The following is a 19,190-nucleotide window of genomic DNA, read 5'->3' as shown; positions in this document are numbered from 1 at the left end:
TTTGTGAACGGAAAATTAGCAGCCTAAACTCTCTTTTCTGAAGCTTTGGCAGCAAGTTCCCCCTCCCCCCCGAACTCCCCAAGAATAAGAACAGCAGTGAAATGTTGGATCTAACTCATACATTTTAACTCATTACTTTTTGGAAAAAAAGAAAGAAAGAAAGGAAGGAAGGAAGCAGGGAAGGAAGGAAGGAAGGGACAGGGAGAGGGAGAGAGAGAAAGAAAAGAAAGAAAGAAAAGAACTGAAAATGGTTTCAAGTAGGAGACATTTATGCTTAGCTCAAAAAATGAAGAAGACAGTTTGCCTTTTGTTTTCTTTATAGCGATTTAAAAATGAGTGATTTCCATCTGCTGACTTTGATTGTATTGGGCCTTTCTCACTTCCAATTACCACTGCTCTCCATCCTTAATTTAGGGTGTCAATGTGGAGAGCCGTGAATTCCTTTTATTTTAAGGTGCAACAGAGGTTTGGAAATGTCTATGTGTTAAAAATTGATTTTTATATACAAAGGATTCATCATCCTACTACTTACGGGTAATGTGATAGATATTTCAAAGTCAAAGTAGACCGCCCTGAGTGGAATTGAGGTATGAGTTAAAACAAAAGCCAGTTGAGGACTTACATATTTCCAAAAAAGTACAGATGTGGCCTCTATAGTGTGTGATTTTCTTTATTTTCTGAAGTCAGGGAGCAACCAAACATTTATTTTCTTCTTTTACATGAAACAAGCCCCACAAGGACTTCATGCTGTATAGTGTTTATGTAAAAATGCTCTATGGTGGAGTTTTCAAAATCATGGAACTCCATCGATACATATAATTTTTTTTGCTTTCAATTAACAGAATTGTTTTGCTGTTTAATAGCAAGTGATTTAAAAATTGTGGTAAAATCAGTATAATTACGAGGCAGTGAAAGGCTGCATCAGAAATTGTCTTCTACAACTTGTCTTTGGCTTCTCATTTGCAAAGTTTTACTTATTCCAGATTTTTTATTAACCAGGTAAAAGTGACCTACAATGGAGTAAATGTGCCATAGATATACAATTATGGCAATTGGGTTTATGGTGTGTATTTTTTCCATTTTTAATTGATGTGTATACCTTTAAAAAATTTTAAAATAAACTAGTGAATATTATAGTTACTAGTTTGACAAATGCTTAAAATGAAGAAAAATCCTTAATAGAAATTTCAAGAATTTGAACCTTGCAATAAAGTTATGAGCAAATTATGGCAGTCTTATATTGTAGTAAGAATATTATTTGTGTTTATGACACATTAGGGTAGTAAAACTCTGTGGGGGATGTATATTTCAATTTAAATTGCTCCCAGTATTATTACTGTTGGCTAGTGGGTGAGGCAGATTAGGTTCTGCCCTTAACTAGTTGCCTTATCATTGGAATGGAGTTCTACCTTAGCACAGTGGGCTGTTAAACTATAGCATAACGTAACAAAAAAGATTGAAAAGTTAAGGGGAAACCCTTCAAACTACCGTATATGAAAAGGGGTGCATTTCACACCAGAGTAAATGTTTGGTGCCTACTGATGGTTGCACCGATATTGAAATGTGCACAGCAGCTCAGTGACTTTCTTTGTTTTGTTGAAGACTTGCACAGATATGAACAAAATTAATAGAGACTCTAGTTAGAGAAAATGTTTTCCAAAGCACTAAGATCTGACAGAGGTGATTTTCACTTTTCATAGAAACAATTTTAATTTCATAATGTTAAGCACAGATATCTTTTTTATCTTTTAAAAATATTTTTTACTTTTAAAAAAAAATTTGGCTAGAAAACAAGTATATCCATTCTTTTATAACTGACTAAGATTGATTTTCAAATTTCCTGATTATTCCCCGTATTAAAATTGCATGTTTTTCTTGCGTTTGTTTCAATTATTTATATATACATATAAGAAAAGCAAAAATTGATAGCTTGTAAGGAAAACGCATTCATATCAAAACTCTTCAAATAACAATGTTTTCAAAACATTATTATTATTTCTTTTTGGTTAACAGAACAAGAGCTTTCTTTAGTCATAACCCAAAGATGCTAACAGAGTGGCATGATAAATGTCTCTTTAAGTGTCGTCGTAAAAGAAAATGACATGCCTTCTGAGGCAGTGGAGAGTTTATGTTGTTTCGGACCCATTTCCCAAGCAGTGATCGAAAACAGATTACAATAACAATTATACAGTCAGAAGATGCAATATCCATTTCTGCTTTAATTGAGTGAAAGAATAATAAAAACATCATTAAGAAAAATGAGGGGGAACTGTCACACAACGTACAAATTTTTAGTCTTGAAGAAGATGCAGAATAACTCAAGTACTTTTCACTTACTTTGCTGTATTTATTAGCTAAAATCTGTTTTGGGGAGAGACCATTTGGTTCTTGCTTCTCCCTGGGAAGTTCAGAGAGGAGCCCCCGGGAGGTAGTTGCTCAGGAGACATGAGAAGTGCTCACTGATTTGTCTTCATGTACAGTTTACGACGGGAAATCAGTTTCTTATATTCTACCTGAGGTGTAACTACCTTCTCTCTCTCTGTCTCTTTCTCTTTTTCACCTATGTAAATGGAAGTAAAAAGTAATGAATGTTCCTCTTGTTACAAAGTCCTGCAAAGTAAGGGTTAGGTGTGGTCCCTGGATCTGCTGTTCTTCCTCCCCTGGCTGAAGGGGAGGGAGAAAGTTGAAGGTGAATAATGAGCACCCGTATTTTTTCTCGGTTCACGTGGGGTTGTTGGGGACCCCGAGTTTCCACATGGACACATCACCTGCCATTCATGTAGGTGACATAGACTGTCACCTGAGATGCACAGGCTCTGGCCTCCATCTGCAATCATTGGAACCAATGAATCGATAATCCTTCGCACTGCTGAGCCTCCAGCCCTCATTACCCAGAGAAGGGCTTTCAGCAACTTGGAACGAGCTGGCTGGCAGCCGCTGAAATCAGTGGCTAGCGTTCTTTCACCCTAGGCTGTATTTCTTACTCTATTCATAGAATTGCATGTGCCTGGAAACTTGGGTGATGAAAGTGGAGTTAGCCCAGACAGTGGAGTTAACCCCTGCCCGTTGTGCGGATACTAAAACCGCAAATGCTGTTGGCCATCAAAGCAGCTGGAGCCCAAGGTTGGACTTAGTTGACAGAGTTAGAGGAGACTGTTTCTTTGGTCTGTAGCTAAGAGTTTTCTTGGGTTCAATATTTAAAAACCTTCCTGAGAGCAAAATGAAAGGAATAAGATAGGCAGTAAACCCTTCCTGGTGGAGGTCTCATGATCCCAGAATTGTCCCAAGCATAATCCCTTTCAGACTGGAATTTATGTCATACAGCTCAAAGGCTTCTTTTTTTAAAAAAAAAATTCAGTTTAGAGAGTCTAGTTAATAGTGCCTTCATTAAAATACTTTTGTCAGCAAAAGGTTTTTCAGTTTTAACATTTACATAACCTAACATCATCGACGAATGCCACGAGCTTTAAGGGTCTATTAGTGGTTCTGTTTTTTTTCTGGGCTTTATAATTTAAACCTAAACATTAATTCTGGGTGGAACTTGGCATAATGCCTTTTTGCCTGGGAGGGAATTTTTGTTGTACAATCAGAAAAAAAAACCTTTTTTTTTTTTTTTTATACAGTCACCTTCTCCATGTCTCCCCTCCCCTAAGTAAATAGCAGTTAAATAGTCAAGGTTTTAAAAGGGCTTATTTAAATCAAAAAAAGAAGTGATTATTTTAGGTGAATTTAACAATTTTCCATTAGTTCATATTGCAAACTAGTGCTTTTGATATTAACAAAAAAGATCTGTGAGGCTGCTAATGCAATGAAAATATTTTTCCCCTCTCTCATACTAAAGTCATGTGGCAAATTTTTCTTAATAAAGTTATATTTGAGGACCCTTGAAACTTACATATCAGTTACCTGTCTTATTTATTAGAAGCTGAGAGATGTAAAAAATTCTTTATGTCACCTGAAATTATAGCATTGACTAGAAGGAAAGAAGTTGGGATCTCAGTATTAAGTAATAAAGGGACTAAATTTCCCAGTATTTGTTATTTTGGAAAATATATTTAAACTAGGGTTCTTAAAATGATCTTTTAAATATATGATATTAATACTATGTTAAAGTTGAGTTATTATAGGAATCTGGTTACAAGGTAATTGTGAAATTAAGAAACAATTGAGGAAACCCTGTGATGATCAGTTGTCATGATCTGCAAACCAGAAAGTGTTCAGAACGCTAGGAAGAATGCATGCCTGGAAATCGCTCCTGGAGGAGAGTGAGGCTAAACCAGGGTTCTCCTGAAGCTTTGCCGGCTTTCAGCTTACCAGGCTCCATTTAGACAAGATTTTGTCCTGTATGTAGGTTTGGCAGATGTGGTATTAGATGACCAAACACCCTTCATTATTGAGGAGCAGTATCATAAGAGGAGCAAATTGTTAGTGAAAAGGGAAGTTATTACACGTTTAAGACCCAAGTAAAGACATTTTACAAGGGTAAACCAGGTGATTCTGATTTTTTTTTCCTTCTCAAATGGATCTCCAGGTAATATTCAGCACAACTCACTCTATTTACAGGTCCATTCATATAGTAAGCTTGAGCCTTTAGCACGTTTTTACAGGTAACTTATAACCAAACCCCACCGCCCCCCAAACTAGAGCTTACTATTGAAAGCCTGCCAATGCCATCACAAATGGCCATTAGTTCCCAAGAGACTTGGAGGAGAAAAAGAACTGGAGGAAAATGCCATGACTTCAGTAAGAACCATTTTGCTGCATGTGTATATTTTTGCTGCCATGGCAAAACTGTCTGGGGGCTGACCTTCATATTCAGAATTGATACCGCACACTCTCCCATGGAAATGTATAGAATTCCAATTAGCACAGGGTCAGAGTATAAATGTACCTCTTTTCACACTGTTCCAAGTGGTTAGTGGAAAACAAGCTGCAAAGTAATTCCCTCAGTCCCCCAATAAAAAGATTTATAGCTAGATAATTCTCAGCTCCATAATGGGAGTGTTGTAGGTTTGCGTTTGATATTTATAAGACTGAAATACAGTCCATGTACCCAAACTAAGCATTTATTGTAAACAAGTTAACTGCCGAGAGGTTATATTCTGTCAAACATAATTATATTGAAGATTGATGTATAGCTTGAAAGCAGGTTTGAGGGAGACAGTTCTTTTTAACCAAGGAAGGCTTCTGAGACGCAGCTCTTTTCTTCCTTTGATGTGAGTCAGTGAAGTCGTCTTTTTCACAGCCAGCCTCTCATGTATATAATAAACACAGGCTTGCTCTCTGAAAACATATCTGTTTGTCGATCCTACTTCTATTAGCAAAATAAAGAAATGAACCTATATTCACCAAAGATGTTAGGTATAGTTTCTTTTATCATCTTTACCTGGACCTGGGCAGTGATGGTGCTAAGATAACAGAGTTGCTGTCAGTATGGCAGGAAGTTGAAGGAGTTCACCCACAAACCTAAACCTACACCTCTGAGTTAACCTCCAAAAGAACCCCTTTCTCCTTTAATGCAGATTTTGAAAAAGAGCCTTTGCCTTGTCTTTCTATCTTGTGTTGAGCTTGTGAGATGAGAACTATTTTGAAATTGTGGCCTCTCAGGGGATGGGGAGAAACTATACTAATATGCTTCATTTTATGGCTCAGAAATTATTCTAGAGTTAAAGAGCTTGTGAATCCAGGGAATCTAGGGAGAATGAAATCTTTCTGAGGTTGAGATATTCCATATCTGGGATTACCCCCAATTTAAAATAGTACAGTGCTCTTCCAGGGTTTCTGTGCTTTAAGGAAGGTAGAAACTTACATTTTCTTTAGGATAAAGATTTATGACTTTTTTTTTTTCCAGGAGAAAAAAAAAAAGGTTTTTTGTGACACTTTTCAAAGAGTTAAAAATGGAATAACATTCCTCCTTTGGTTGGGCGGTATCCTTTAGATAACATTAAGAATGAGAATAAGAGTTTCAATGGATTTACGTGCAGTGGCTGAAATGGTCTCTTTGGTTTTTTAATATCAAACTTAATAGTGTCTTTTGGAAATGATATAAATTATAAAGGGGATGTCTTAGAATCATAACGTGAAAAAAAACAATATACTAGTTTTCTCTGTTCTGTTTTTCTTATTTAAGTAATTGCTGTAAATTGTACAGGTACATATAAGCTTAAAATATCTTGTGTGGGAAGTATTCCATCAGTGGGGACCCGAGTTTCCCCAGTCTGTATGCTGGGTTTTATTAACTTCATCTCAGTCACAATAATAATATCCTATGTATTGCCATCCAGAGGGCCCAGTGTCCCCTTAGGGAACTGCAGAATACACCGCATGATTTTGACTTTCTTGCTCTCTCCTCCTGTTCTTTTCTTTTTCTTCTCCCAGTGTTAGCCATTTCAAGGACCTGGTTGCTATTACATCTCAGTGGAGGCATTTGTTGGGTGTAAGAATGAGAGTGGCTTTTAGTGGTTGGGAAAGGATGGTAAAGGCTGCCTGTCTGTTTAAGCTCGGCCTTGTGAAATCTGCGTTCATTTCACAGTGACGATCTTTATACATCTATTAAACATCCATATATGTTTTGCTGTTTGAACCCTAAACATAGACAGTAGGATTTCCTCTTGTAAGGGAGAAAGTCTTTATTTTTCACTATAAAAACTTTACCTTTTCAGGTTTTTATTTGATAAAAATCTCTCAACTCTAGTATGATTTCCTTTGGGGCTTTGCACCAGTGTTTGATCTCAATTTTTAATAATTTTGGTGTTAAACTCCCCAAAGAAAACATGCTTGTGCTCTGAAATATCCCCACTAGAAATCTGGGTAGTCTTGTCTTATTGAGAGCCGAGTGCTTGATTCCTTTATTAATTCCTTGCTAGAGAACCTCAGTACAGTTAAGCTTTCCTTACCACTACACTGGAGAAATTAATCAAGGGTTTTTATTTTAATTATTAAATTAGATAAAATAACATTTAAGGCAGAGCTCAAAACCTGAGATGACGAAGCAAATGTTAGTATAAAGGTAATTTTTATTAACTCCTTTTTTGACTCCTGGGGCTCTGAGTTGCAAATAGCTTTTCCAGAGAGGATAATAAGAATGAAGGGAGCGGCAAGTACATCTCTAGTTCAATACTATTTAAAAAATTATCCTCCCAGAAACCTCCAGAATAAAATTCTACTTAACGGAGGAAGGAAATCCTAATGTTGATGAATTATGGTATAGTCATTTCAGCATGCCATTGAGTCTCAAGGCTTACTAATATATGCATTTCTAACCCAGTGAGAAAAGAACCTCAAGAATTTAGTTTTGAACTTGGGGATACTTACACAGTATGCCATATGTTTGAACTCTTCTGTGATACACAAACTTGCATATTCTACTTTTTTTCCTTTTCTTAAATTTTTTTTTTTTGATTCTGGGATCAGTAAACATTTTGTCTCTCTGTAGTTACTACATTTAGAAGAGATGCTGCAGTCCTTCAGTGCAGGACATGGGTAGGACTGCAGATAAGATGCCCAGGGCTCCAGGATGTGCACAGTCACAGAGCACAGTGCTGCTACCCAACAGAGTCCTACGCCAGTTGACTGTGATGCCTTCGTGGTGATAAACCAACAATTTCTGTGGACGGTGGTCGTGCAGGGCCCTGTGGTCTGGTGCGCTTTCCCCGGAGAACATGGAGTGAGCTCCTGAATTCACTTGTGCGGATCTTTTCCTAGAAAGCTTTCCTTGTCTACCAATGCTGAATGCTGTGTAGTCGGGCCAAAGTGATGTGGACAAGTTAGGTGGCTAGGGAGTCATGGGACTTCCGGAACCGACACTGCCTATTAATGGTGGTTACTAATGTCTAGGTGGAATTAGCATTTTGTTAAAATAAACAAACATTTCTTTTGGGCCTGCTGCAGGTCAGCCTGGGAGTGGAAGGGAGAGTGAGAGGGTGAAGACTTAATCTAAGTCCAGTTCATGTTGGAGAAGGAAAAGACCGGCCTCTCGTTCACTCTAACTGGACATTCCTGACAGCTGGGAATTTAGTTCCTTGGGTCAGGCTTGCTGTGGCTGTGTTCCCAGGTGTAGCTCAGGCATTTTTGTTTAGATAAGTAGCCACACTGTGCCTCCTGTGTGCCTGTAAAATCCTGTGTTGCAGATTGCCAGGCCAACTTGATCCTGCCACTGCATTTCTATAACTGAAGAGTATTGAGAGACCTGGAGTTTATCCTTCAGCCTTCAGATCTGACTTCAGGTTGAATTGTGGCCTCTCAGTTTGGGGACAGGCCTGGAATCAGAGGTCTGGAAGACCAGAACCCATCTCCCTTCCCTACCACTTTAAACCCAATTTGAGCCTTTGAGGTGGTAAGTGAGAGGACCAGAGTTTACTAGGCCATCCCTACCCCTGGCCTATTTTTTTGTTCTTATCTTCCAAAGTTAAGATCTGCCCCAGGGGCTGCAAAGTAGTGTCTGGTTTTACTAGAGAGATTTCTGAAAATAAAATATTTCTTGGTAGTCTTACCTCTCCTCACCTCCCCATAGAGGAAGTGGCATCAAGGAGCTATATTGTTAAAACTTTACTTGGAGGCCTAATTCTGAGGTCTAAGCAACTGGGTCATGGATGAACAGGAGATCGAATTTCTGCATATGTGGCTTCATTTGCACTTAGAGTAATTATTAAGCACATTTTGCCTTCCCCATAATTGTAGGATTGACTGGTCCTCCACCTGTTAAAGACCCAGGACTTTCAGCTGTCCCACCTCTGTCTCAGCTCCTGCTTCCTCTTCGGGAAGAGTTAAAAACAAAACCAACAACAAAAACAAATGAATGAATCCTTCTGAGAATCTGTAGTTCACAAGCAAAAGACAGAAAGGAACTTTGGAAAGTGGAGCAGTTTAGGGGAGCTTGGAGGTCCTCTGGGCCACCTGTGGGTGGCTCCTTTGCCCCCAGATGCTTTTGCTCTCCCCCCCAAGACTGGTGAAAGCATGTTTTTCTTTATGACAGTACCTGAAATTCTTTCCATTAGAAGTTAATGTGGGATACAGTGTACTTCTCTTACAATGAAAATATATCTGAGGAAATTAAGGGACTACCAAGCCATTAAAACAGCGAAGTGTAGCATGTTTTTATCTATTAATCTCTTTGGAATTTCAGCCCCTGGGGGAATGGGAGGCTGGAGTGGAATGTGGAGCCTGGGGCCACCAGAGCTCAGGAGGCTAGTCCCTGGGAGTGAAGGGCAGGAGCAGAAAAGAAGAGAGTAGGGAAGACACACTTGATCCATTTTGAAATTTTGCCTGGGACCCCAAGAAGGAGGTGAGGAACACCCTATCCTTTCTTTCTATTTCCGGGAGCAATTCTTGGCGCTCAAACTTGCCTTTATTGTTTTAGGGTGGGAGGAAGCATCTAGAGGTTAATATTGGCGAGTTCTTTCTATTCTTGTCTGTGACGCAGGGTGTGTGTGTGAATGTGAGTGTGTGCTTGTGCGTGTGTGAGAGAAAGAGAGACGGAGAGGATATGAGGTTGTAGAGCAAGGAAGTGGTTGTTTTGTTTTTCTAGTAAATTTGCAATAAGAAAAGATAGTTGCCACCCCTCACTCCCTTCCCTGCCAGTCCTCTGGAAAACCCTGTATTATTCACTTGCTTTCCGGGGTAGAATTTGTTTCAGTGTTTCTGGGGTTCTGTGATTTATTGATTGTGGTGGTTGCTGAGCATGATGTTTTACTCCAGGTTCAGTTTTATACAAAGAACAGATACATATGAGAGACTCTGCCCTAAAGCCTTTGTAATCTTCATTTAGCCCAGGGACCTTCTCAGGTAATAGAACCAGATCTACTGCCGGCCCAAGGGAAGGGAGTGGGCCCTGTGGCTGCCTTTCTTTTGGAAACAGATGGTTTTAGGAGCCCTTTGAAAGAGGGGAGGAGAAAGGCTGGCCTCCTGTCATCTCAGACTGGCTCCTGTCATTCAGGGGGCAGGTCCAGGAATGAAGGTGGACCCAGGAGGCAAAGGGGCTGGGGAGGAGACCGGAGCCCTTGCGCACCACACTAGAGAAGGACCCATTATTTGAGCCTTTCTTTGTCTGTGAGTGACTTAAGGGCAGGATCTGTGTTTGGTTCCTCCTCTGCGCCCAGCACAGTGCCTGACAGGTGATAGGCCATTGAAAGGTAAATTCACTTACAAGCGACGCAGGTCACCCACTGGACACAGCAAGTGTGGTGAACGGTCCTTTACTAAAAGCCCACGCCTTTAGATTTCTGTGGACATGGGTTTTGGAGTGTTGTTTTCGACCCCCAAGAAAGCTGCGTGCTTGGGTTTTAAAGTTGGTTAATCGGAGCTGCTCTACTCTTTCCTCTCTTGGTTTCTTTGGACATCTTACTTATTTTCCTATAGTTTCAGCTTTCTCATTTATCAGATGAGAGTAATAATAACCCTCCCACAGGGTAAACGTGGGGAGGAAACAAAGGTAAGTATGTATGTCAGAGTACACGATGACTTAGGAGGCCCTGTGCAAATGAGAGTGTTGTTTTGTGTCCAGCTTTCGCAGAAGGTGGTAGAACCCTGTCATCTAGACCCCCTGCCTCTGGACCTTCTTTCATCTTTCTCTGTTAGGTTAGATCTAGCCCATTAAAGAGTACTTGTTCCTCGGGTCACATTCATGCCAATGTCTTGTCATTTCCTGAACACTGTAATTGTTCTCTAAAATGAAGGGAAGGGGAAAAAAAGCTTTTCTTTAATAAAGAAGTTGGAGTAATATAATTAGGAATTAAAACAATAGCCTACAATTTGCTCAGTGATGCGGAGAAGATATCACGTTAGATATTGGAGTTTAACCAAGAATACATCTGTACTCAAGTCTCCTAAGATCTGGAACACAGAGGAAAGATAAGTGAGGGGCATCAAGACAATCGCACAATTGTCCTGCTTATCAGTTTGTGGTGTATTTATCCTGGGTCAGAAAAACCGTTGTATATGTTGGTATTTGGCAGATTGCTTAGAGCAGCTCTGTCTGATCGAAATGTAATAAGAGCCGCGTGTATAATTTTAAATTTTCTTGTAGCTTCTTTTAAAGAAATGGTAAAGAAACAGGTGAAATTAATTTTAAAAATACATTTTGTTTAACTCAATGTATCTAAAATATTATCTCTACATGCAGTTCATAAAAATTTTTTTTGTGTTAAATATAATTATTTTTTATTTTTTGGTATTAAATTGTTGAAATTGAGTGTGTATGTCACACGCCACATCTCAACGCAGGACTAGTCAACATTCAAGTGCTCCGTCACCACTTGTGGCTCCTGTATTGGACAGGCAATTTTAGAATATATTTTAGAATATAAAGTATGGTGCTTTTAACACTTTCACCCTTTTGCTGTGGGCCTGTTGAACATTTTAAGCCTTTATTATTTGCATCTTCAGTAATTAGGCCATTCAGTGATTATTAGTATAATTTTTATTCTGAAGAAATGCTTTTTAGGAAGTATCATGAGCATTGATTATGGACCCTGAAAAAAATGATTGGTCTCTTTTTTTCCTCTGTAAAATGGTATTAATACTGATTTTGTAAAAAGAAAACCAAATAGGGACTTCCTGGTGGTGCAGTGGTTAAGAATCTGCCTGCCAATGCAGGGGACATGGGTTCGAGCCCTGGTCCGGGAAGATCCCACATGCCACGGAGCAACTAAGCCCGTGCGCCACAACTACTGAGCCCGCGTGCCACAACTACTGAAGCCCCCGCACCTAGAGCCCGTGCTCCGCAACAAGAGAAGCCACCGCAATGAGAAGCCCGCGCACCACAAGGAAGAGTAGCCCCCGCTCACCGCAACTAGAGAAAGCCCGCGCGCAGCAACGAAGACCCAGCACGGCCAAAAATAAATAAATAAATAAATAAATTTATAAAAAAGAAAACCAAATAGGTTTCATTATTTGAGGGCTACCTGTCAGACAGTTTAACTACCTTCCGCTGTTTAATTGTCACAACCAGTCTAGGATGTAGATGCTATTGTTCGCATTTCAGCTGGGAGGAGTTTGAGCCTCAGAGAGGTCAGATAAATTTCCCAGGGTCACTCCCACAGGTTAGTACGGCAGTGCCAGGACTCCACCTAAGAGTGCCTGCCCCCGGGTGCAGAGCGGCCCTCTCCCCGCACGCCTCGGTTCCCTCTGTTCCCCCTGTTCCCAGGGCTGTGCTGGTGAAGACCAGGTTAACGCTTCATCATTATGCGTGCTTCTTCAGAGATCATTGTCATAATGAAAGTGACAATTGAGTATCATAACTAATGACAGTTGGGAAAATGCGTTTTTCCAGTAGAGAAAGTCCCGTTGCTTATTTTTCCTCTGTGATAACAGAATTAACCATTTATCCCAATTGTCAGGACAGCTCTTAATTTTTAGCAAATGGCTAGGGCTGTGTGCCTGTCCTCTAGATTAAACCATTTGCTTACCTCCTGCAATTGTAAAAGGCTTAGCGAGGCTTATAATCAAAAGGTTCAAAGTTCTCTACTTGATCATCTGAAGATGGGTCTGTGCTACAATAAAAGAAAAATAATGCCATAAGCTGTAGGTATAGGGCTAGAACAAGAGTGTCTTTCTTTTTCTTCTTGATCATTTCTGAATTTTTATAGAGGCAGTTTAGTTTTATTGCTGTTATTCTTTTGTTGGAACTTATCTATTAATTCTTCCCATTCTTTATTTTTTGAAGTGCTTTCCACATACTCACCCTATCCTTTCATCCATTGTCACTTTTTTCTTTTTCTTCCTTTTTTTCCCCTCTTTTTTCCTGGAGCAAATGGGGGGACAAAATGGATAAGTATATTTTTTTGATATATATTTCTACTCATCCTTTTATAGTTTTCTTTCCTAGGGATTTGCTGTTTTTAAAGGCATTTAAAACCTATGCCTTAATTTTCTTCTTCCTTACATTTGACTTCAATTGTACTGTTTTACTCGTTTTCATTTCTCTTGTCATTGTCACTAGTAACTGCATCTATTTTTCCTGCCTTCTTCTTCTTTTGTAAAAATTGCGTTTCATTGTAAAGATTTCATTGTTTAGGTTGATCCAATTCTACTAAAAAGGTACATTTTTTAGTCATTAAATATAAGCTTTTATGATCGTTTTTGGTATCAGATGTATATGTGCTTTCAGAACAGATTCTATTATCATACACTTCTGATTAATACTGTTTTGTTTTATAAATGACTTCAAAGTCCTTTTTTTTTCTTCTGTTTTTGAAAGTAGGCGATTGCCTATGAGGGACTGGTGCTTGCTTTTTGACTGTGAGGAGTTATTGCTGTCATGTCATAACAATTACTTCCTTTACTCACTGAGCTAAAATATTTAGGAAATATTTTGGTCATTGCCATTTTCAAAACATAAATCTCTGCATGATATATAGATCCTTGTGCTTTAGTATTGTATTTCATCTCTAACTCATGAACTGTTAATATTATTTAAAAAAATTAATGGGGTCTTAAGTTTTTTCAGTTGACCATAGACTTGAGGAAGATTTATGGTTCCTAAGTAATGGACACATGATAGCTTGTGGAGCAACTGGATTCATTTAAAGGTCTTATCTGTGATTCCCAGATGAGTGACACTTAGATGTTGACATTAGGAACTGCACATGGATTTTCAGCATTGAAACTTGTGTACACACAGGTATTAGTGGTGAAGTAGCTTATGGCACCACTGACTGCACGGCCTTATGTGTGCTTACGTTTAAATTATTAAAAAGAGAAATCAACCTACTTCCTTGGACAAAGATCATATACTAGTATGTAAGAGTTAAAAGGTCTAAATGGGGGCTATTCCCTGCTGGTAAGGACTCTCATGAATGGGTCCTATAAAATGCCATTATGCTTGCTTAGGAAGATTTTACAACACTTTTCAACTGCATTGAGGGCAGGAGCAAGGTAAGGCTTGTTTTCATTTGTATCACTGGAGCCACGAGGGATACCTGGCACACAGTAGGTGTTCAGGGAGTAAGAGTTGGATAAATGAATGACCACAGAGATAATTTGGAGGAAATCTATTTTATATTATTCACTACATGTCTTACATGCAATGGGGAATAAACCGGACATATAAGTAAATAAGCATTTGATATGCCAGTGCTGGTCACAATTAAAAAAAATATTTTGTAAGGCACCATGTGGCTAGGCTAAATTCTCCTCTTTATGTAAAACAGTCAGTCTGCTCCACCCTTATTTCCTATGCTCCGTGAGTCTATACCATGGACAGTATAGGAGCAATGGACAAAAATGCTGCTTTGTTGTTCCTTGGCGTGAACCCTAAGTTAATAGTTGTCCCAGGTCTGGTATTGTGTGGCTTGCTAGTCTGTCGTGCAGGCTTAGTAATAATTACCGTGATCTTTAATGATAACAATTCTTAATGAGTATTATTATTGTTAATAATGATTATATTTAATAATTACATCCAACACTTATTATCTTTAATAATAATAATTAGCACATGGGAACCAGTTGCACCATTGTATTATCTTTAGAAGAAAAATCTAAATCTGTGACCTGGTAGTTTGCAGAGTATCTGTTCCCACCCTCTGCTTTCCAGATCAGAGTGAGTCAGGAGGCTTCTAGGGTCTGGGCAACAGGGAGGGGCTTCTAGAGAAACTCCTCTGCATTCTGTGTGTGAGAGGCCATACTTGCACGTGTCATTTTACACAGAGGTCTTATTTTTATTGTGAAGTGCCATCATCATGAACAGCCAGCCCATCGTCCACCTCCCCCATCTCTCCACCTGCCCACTCATCCTTCATAACCTTTGATTTTTCTTGCACGAAGAGAAGACCTGGAGCAGATCCTTACTCTGTAACATACTAATTTGTGTGAATTATGTAGGGCAGAGTCCATGTTTATTACTCGTGTGTTGGTAAAACTTTGATCTTCTTTTGCCATGGCTATGTTTAGATTTAAATACCTGTATGGCTTTAAAAAAAAAATAAAAAACATTTTATAAAACACCTTTGGCGAATTAAACATTTTTTAGCTTTTCACATATTGATACAAAGGAGAGAAATATTTCAGTGACAACAGATTTCAACAGATTTTCAACTACACTAATTTGTTTTATTCTTTAGGGTAGTTTACTTCTTTTCTTTGAAAACCAAGCAGAGATATTCCTTTCCAGTGATAACTGGTGTTATTATATAAAATAATAATTTTTTTAAAAAACAAAGTTTCATATTTGTATGTATATTTTGACATAAATTAAATGTCAGTTAAGACTTACATGAGCAGGGTATTTTCAGGTTAGTTGATGGCCTGTTTACCAGGATTTAGAAAAAGAAAAGATACAAGAGGGTCTTCTTTTAAACTCCTATTGATTTTCTGGTACATATTCACGTAATAGCTTAGGACCATTACTAGGTATCTTACAACATTTCTAGACAAAAGCAGATCTGATCTGAAAATACTAGTCCTGATTAATAGTTAATGATAGGACCATAGATACGAGGATGCTAGGGTCTGGAAGGTCACTTTGATCTCACCTATGCGCCGGCTGTGAACTTGAGGTCTCTCAGTCAGGACCCCTCTGATTGGTGTGCTCCACTTTTTAATGACTAGACTCTGAGGGCTTCTGCCACTGCTTGGGGCAATTCTGCTGCAGTCTGATGGTAGTAATGGAGGGAAAAAACCCCCACAGTTTTCCCATTAGGCCCATCTGACTAAGAGGCTTGTTTAATCCAAACCACTGTCCACAGATGATAACTGTCTCTTCCCTTCTCATGATGACTGGGGTTTGCTTTGTAATGTTTGTGTTTTGCTCTTGGGTTTTGTCCCTGCAGGTTTGATGATTCCGGTCTTTTGTGTGGTAGAGCAGTTGGACGGCTCTCTTGAATTTGACAACAGGGAAGAACACGCGGAGTTTGTCCTGGTTCGCAAGGACGTGCTTTTCAGCCAGCTGGTGGAGACCGCGCTCCTGGCCCTGGGCTACTCCCACAGCTCCGCGGCGCAGGCACAAGGTATTCTCGCGTCTCCCCTCTCCTCCCCGTGCCTCGGGTGTGTCATGATTTGAGGAAGAGTGTGTTCCCCGAAATAATTCTCCAAACAGGGATCGGAGGAGAGTGGTTACATCTAACATCTTTCCCAAACAGTGAACAGCAGGATGTTTCATGGAGAGTCTGGTTTTCTGGTTGCGTTGGGAAGCATTTGACCAGTACCTCTAGAGCCACCAAAATCCCATTTCAAGCCATCACTTGCATTTCAGAGTGATCATCATGGGTTTTGTTGCATTAATAACTCTCTTATTTTCTCTAAGTCCCCAAATCGGTATTCTCAGAGTGCTGAGACATTTGACTCCTAACTTATCCAAACTTTAATATGTGAATTATAAGCTTTCAGTTTTCTAAATTTATTTATTGCTTTGGGCCTGCCGCTTTTGCACATTATGATCAGCTTTTAGTTAAATAGAAAAAAATGTATGCCTCTTATATACTGTACTTTTGTATCTTTGAAAACCTCTCTGTAGTTCTGATGTGGTCCATTCATTAAAAAAAAAAAATGCTCAGTGTCTTTGTGATCAATTCATTTTACCTATTTAATTAAATATAATTAAATATTAAAATTGCATCATTATTTCAGTGTGAATTGTACAGCACTGGGGAATCCATTGTGAGCTTGTGTTGCCCATTGTTCTTTTATGCCAGATAATTGACAAAACAAATAGCAAAAATATCCCCAAACCTTGGAGAATGGAAAAATAAATTTTTGACCCAATGGAATGATTATCTTTGTTTCTTAGCTGAAATTATTGAACTGTATAGATTATGATAATGGTTAGAACTAAAGGATAGAAACAAGTGACTTCCAGGTCTTATTCCATATATTTATTTCCTTTATTACTGTCTTTACTTAACATTTGTGTATGTGCCATGGATTTTTGCTACTTTTTCAAATGAATTCCTCTTCATATACTTCCTAAGAACTATTAGTCCAAGCCTCTATTTATTGAGAGAAGGAAACTGTGAGAGATTAAACAGTTTATAAAAAGTTACAAAATATGGTGACCAAGGACATGGGATTTAAATTCCCCAGCTCTTGACTCTGATTTTATAAGCAGATTATTACTGTTTAAAAAAAGTTTTAATTAAATGTTCAAATTATATCTTAGTTCTACCAAGAAAGCAACTCATCTGAAACCAGGAGGTCAAGAATGTTTTCCCAGGGCCATGGATTATTGTGAGTTGAAGTGCAGTCTGAATCCCAGCACTTGGCCTGTCTGGGTGCAGTAATACATACAACTGAATCGTAGAGTCCACTGCTTTCAAAGCAGCGTGATAAAGGATGATTCATTTCCTTTCCCCGACAACTTTCCTTCTTGTGTGAGGGATTCAAGATTTGATCCCGAGCAAATTGCATACTGGGCACCATTGCTTTTATTTCATGCTATGTACCTAAATGAAATAAAAGAATCCCCCCCTCCTTCCCCCACCATAAACTTTTCATGCCATTTTAGGGATATTTTTCTCTGAATGTAAAGGTCATTGTATCCCACTGCTTGCATCCTGGTGTGCCAGCTTCCTGTTTGACAGGGCTATCCATCTCAGTTAGCATGGCTGCTCAACGCGCCGTGAGCTCACATGTGGAGCACAGAGCACTAAATGGCCAAGATTTGATTCTTGGCACATGCTCAGGGAAGGGGCTCTCAGGAAATTTGCACGAGGGAGCCACACTGTTCCATTCAGTGGTGTGGACTGAGAGTTTTGCTCACCAAGGTGAGATCCACTAGCAAGAAATATATGGTCTACAGTGGAGGATTAAAGAAGAAAAAAGTCAAAAGTGAATATTTGCTTCCCCAAAGTTTTTGAAAACCACGGTTAAAAATGACTAAATATTACACTTTTTAAAAGTTGAATCAACATCCTGAAGGTGCTCTAGATCATGATATAGTTTATTTTGTAGGTAAACAAGGGTTTTATCGCTAGGTCCTGTACTATAATTTTACAGAGGAGGAAGAAAATCACAGTTTGTTTATTTTGTTTTAAATTAGATTGCTGATCTCTGTTTTGGGTAAATGGAAAAACTTAGAATTGTTTATTTGGAAATCAATGTATTAGATCTTTGTTGTCATTCAGATCATCACACTTGTGCATTTTGCTGCATATTTATTATAGACGAAACAGAATGCATGATAAGACAGGTCGTTCATGTGCTGGAGAAACAGCAGAGTGGGAGGAATCTAGAAAAGGAGGCAGAACAAAATGTGACTGCATATCTGAGGCCTGAGGTTTTATGTGTCTAGTTTTTTGTTTTGTTTTGGTTTTATTTGTTTGTTAGTTTAGATAATTCCCCCAAGATGGGAAAGTCATTGGGTGACCTGCTAGCAAATGCATTTGTGGCAGAGAAACTGAGTGTTTCTGAACCTCTTCTTCCTGTGTTGGGAAAACTGGGCCAAACTAAACTTCAAGGAGAGCTGGTTTCGTGAGCCTATTTTACAAATTGAGACTCTTGAAATGTGATTTTTCATTTTGACATGACCAGAAAAGAGCTTCATTAATCAAATTGGAATAGTATTCAGATTAGCAATGTCATTATTTTGGAGTGATACTCACGTTCCAATGAGAGACAGCATACCCATGTTCTTGTGAGCATAGGATAGTCAGTTTCTTTTTCTGAGATGGCATTTCCTCCAGGTGAGCTGAAGAGATTTTATTAAGAAAGAATATTTGCTTATAAAGAATGATAGAAATTCCACTAAAATGGAATTTAAGGGTTGCCAATCCTGCCCCCCCCCCCATTTGACAGTACCTTCTTTATTTGAAGCCAGATATTTGGACCCAAGAGAGGATAAGGGCACAAGATAATGTCATAAATCATGGGCATTATGTTTTTAACTGACCTAAACCCTCCATATCCCAGAACACATACCATTTACTCTTTGTGATTCTCAAGGATATGAGATGCAGGATTCATCTGACCTGCTGTTTTGCATATGCAAAAAGCCTAAAGATGGCAAGCTCTTGGCTTTATCCGGAATAGGTAGCCTAAAGTCTAATGAACAACAAGCACGTTTTATGTTATATGTTGAACTATGAGTCAATATATGTGGATCAAAAGTAGTCTTCCAGTCTTTTGGAAGAGGAGTATTAACCTAGGGAACTGCTCTGCAGTAACCCTCCCCCACTAAACTCTTCATTCCCTTTATTCGTCTTTCTTGTTTCCTTTTCATTCTTTCAGTTTTGCTCCATAATGCTTTTGGTAATAGTCATGGG

The 19,190-nt window shown here is 38.9% G+C and overlaps 1 protein-coding gene across 2 annotated transcripts in view; it reads left to right on the top strand.

Moving 5' to 3' along the window:
- Positions 1 to 19,190, top strand: part of SATB2 (SATB homeobox 2) — a 189,565-nt gene that overhangs the window by 13,671 nt on the left and 156,704 nt on the right. For both annotated transcript variants that reach the window (XM_061203725.1, XM_061203719.1), the window contains one exon: positions 15,765 to 15,941. In XM_061203725.1, the coding sequence (XP_061059708.1) occupies positions 15,765 to 15,941 (177 nt within the window). The remainder of the gene's footprint in view (positions 1 to 15,764; positions 15,942 to 19,190) is intronic.

The sequence above is a fragment of the Eubalaena glacialis genome, chromosome 1 (assembly GCF_028564815.1).
Source record: "Eubalaena glacialis isolate mEubGla1 chromosome 1, mEubGla1.1.hap2.+ XY, whole genome shotgun sequence".
In the NCBI taxonomy this organism is placed as follows: Eukaryota; Metazoa; Chordata; class Mammalia; order Artiodactyla; family Balaenidae; genus Eubalaena; species Eubalaena glacialis.
The sequence above is the reverse complement of the archived record's forward strand: the minus strand, read 5'-3'. Positions and strand labels throughout refer to the sequence as shown.